At 44.6% G+C, this 2,413-nt stretch overlaps 1 protein-coding gene across 1 annotated transcript; it reads left to right on the top strand.

The window, feature by feature from the left end:
* Nucleotides 1-8: 8 nt before the first annotated feature.
* LOC145389840 (uncharacterized) lies at nt 9-1,809 on the top strand (the record flags this gene model as incomplete). Its single annotated transcript, XM_080264977.1, has 2 exons — nt 9-625; nt 1,707-1,809. Coding segments are annotated over 2 exons (720 nt in total), but the record flags the coding sequence as incomplete, so codon positions are not given.
* Between the last annotated feature and the right edge of the window lie 604 nt (nt 1,810-2,413).

The following is a 2,413-nucleotide window of genomic DNA, read 5'->3' as shown; positions in this document are numbered from 1 at the left end:
GACTTGACGATGTTATGAATGAGGTGAAACTACTGAGAGACATGATTACCTCCCCTGATAGCATACTGAACAAAAACTACACTGAACTCAAGGCTCGGGTCGACAGGCAGGCTGAGATAATGGTGAAGCAACAGCAGTTCTTAGAAGCACTGGACCGAAAAGAGAGAGAGTTGAACATCGTTATTCTCGGCGTGCCTGATGAAAACGAAGCATTGGACGGTGCCACGACAGATGAGGACAAAATCGGCAAGATTTGGTCCCAAATTGGTGTAGCAGGTGTGGGTGGAACACATCGTCGGCTGGGAAACAACGCTTCATCTGGCACCAGGCGCCGCCCTATTTTGTTCACTTTGGCTGATAAAAATCAACGCAGTCTCATCCTGGACAATGCCAGCTGCCTTAAAACCTCTGGGAGTGATTTCAACAGGATTTACGTCAAGAGGGATGTCCACCCGAGTGTCAGGCGAGAGTGGAAGCGACTTCTTGAAGCAGAGACGACAGAGAAGGCTCGACCGGAGAATGCAGAATGCACGATTCGTCTTGATACGCGAGAACGGAAGCTGTATAGGGATGCAGATGTAATTGATAGCTGGAACTCTCATTTTTTTTTGGATCACCACAGCAAGTAAGGAAAATAAGCGTACTGTCGTGGAATACAGGTGGAGTGCGCACAAAGTTAGAAAAAACAAATGTGCAGCAGATGCTACATAATTATGATGTGATTAGTATTAATGAGGTTATGACGTCTATGTCAGTGTCATTCCCCGGATATGTGACTTATAGGAGTAAGGTAGTTGGTTCAGCGGAACGGGGTGGAACGATTGTCTGTATTAAGAACTGGTTATCTACGTTGGTATTTGATGTCGACACAAGCATTGGAGATCAAGTCTGGATGCAGTTTCGTAACACTGAGGGTGTGTTGTTTGGTTTCTGTTACATTCCTCCATGTGACTCCCCGTATTACTCCCACGACTTATTTGCCTCAATCCAAGTAAAAGTAAATTCTAGGTACACATATAAAGGATACACTCATAATTGGTGACATGAATGCTAGATTTGGGAAAAGTGTGAGGCAATTATTGTTGATAGCGGAGATACCTAATGTAAATGATATGTCATACCCAGTGATTCACGATGATGTAAACAGGGCTAACGATAACGCTGAATTGTTGTGTACTATATGTATTGATAACAGATTGGTTGTCATTAATAACCTCATGTATGCTGACAAACATTTTCCTGGTGATAAAACATATCGGAGACGCGGCACCTGGGTTTTCGGAGGTGGATACATGTGTGGCGTCACCGTCTCTGATATGAACTATATGAGTGATTTTTCTGTGTTAAGGCGGGGGTGACTCTCCCTTTTTCCGATCACGCCCCCATTACAGTAACAGTTACGTGTTCAGGCGTAGATTTGGACAGTCTCATGACTGAGGGCGGGGTCGCTAGGGGGATCACGCAGCGCATCACTGACGCTTTATACTCGTGTGCGAGGAGGACAATGTAGGCAGGGTAGACAGAGCAGTAGAGATAGGTGGTAGCAATCTTGGTAGGTGGGAGAGGCTGCTGGATGACCGCTGATGACGCAAGAGTGTGGAGAGCAATTGATTGGAAAGGAGACTTTTAACATGGACAGACCTGATGAAATCTTGTGCCCCCAGTGATGAGGATTTTAAATTCCATTTTGAGTCTGTGCTGAACAGAGATGATGTGAACAATGAGGTTGTAGATGAGGTGACAACTGATGTCACTATCCCCGTACTGGATGAGCCCATCTCGCCCCGCACAGCTGCACCAACGAAGTAAAAAAGAAAATAAGAAGCCTGATAAAGCGTACCATGAGACCAGACGGGCTCCCCAGGAGTCAATGTTGACTCTACTCCCAGCGCAGTGGATACTTGCTATTACAACGTTATTTAACAATGTGTTTTTTTCTCTGGTTTTGTATCCTAGCTCATGGAAGAGAGGGCAAAAATGTTCTTACTATTTTTAAGAAGGAAACTAAGAGGAGACCCTAATAATTATAGGGGAATCAAGGTGTCATTAAATTGCATAGCTAAACTATATGACATGGTGTTATGTGAGCGGTTAGGAAGATGGTTTACTCCTTTCAGGGAACAGGCAGGAGCGCAAAAAAGAACCGCGGTTGTACAGGAACATACAGTATAGTTACTTTGCGCCTCCTTATTGAGATACCTGCAAAGAGAAAGAAACTAAAACTTTTTGTAACATTTATAGATTTTTCTAAGGCGTACTTCGATTTAGTTCCGAGACGAAAGTTGTTTTCAGTTCTAAAGAGGTTAGGTTGTGCGTCTTGGTGATGCTAGCAGCAATAGCAGCGATGTACCGGGTAACGGAGAGTATTGTGGGCGCTGCCGTCATGACTGCTACAGTAGGTGTTAGGCAAGGA

This window comes from Coenobita brevimanus, unplaced genomic scaffold (genome assembly GCF_032717465.1).
Source record: "Coenobita brevimanus isolate Jiangsu-jjx unplaced genomic scaffold, ASM3271746v2 jjx.HiC_scaffold_2541, whole genome shotgun sequence".
Taxonomy (NCBI): domain Eukaryota; kingdom Metazoa; phylum Arthropoda; class Malacostraca; order Decapoda; family Coenobitidae; genus Coenobita; species Coenobita brevimanus.
This window is presented reverse-complemented; position numbering and strand designations above follow the sequence as displayed.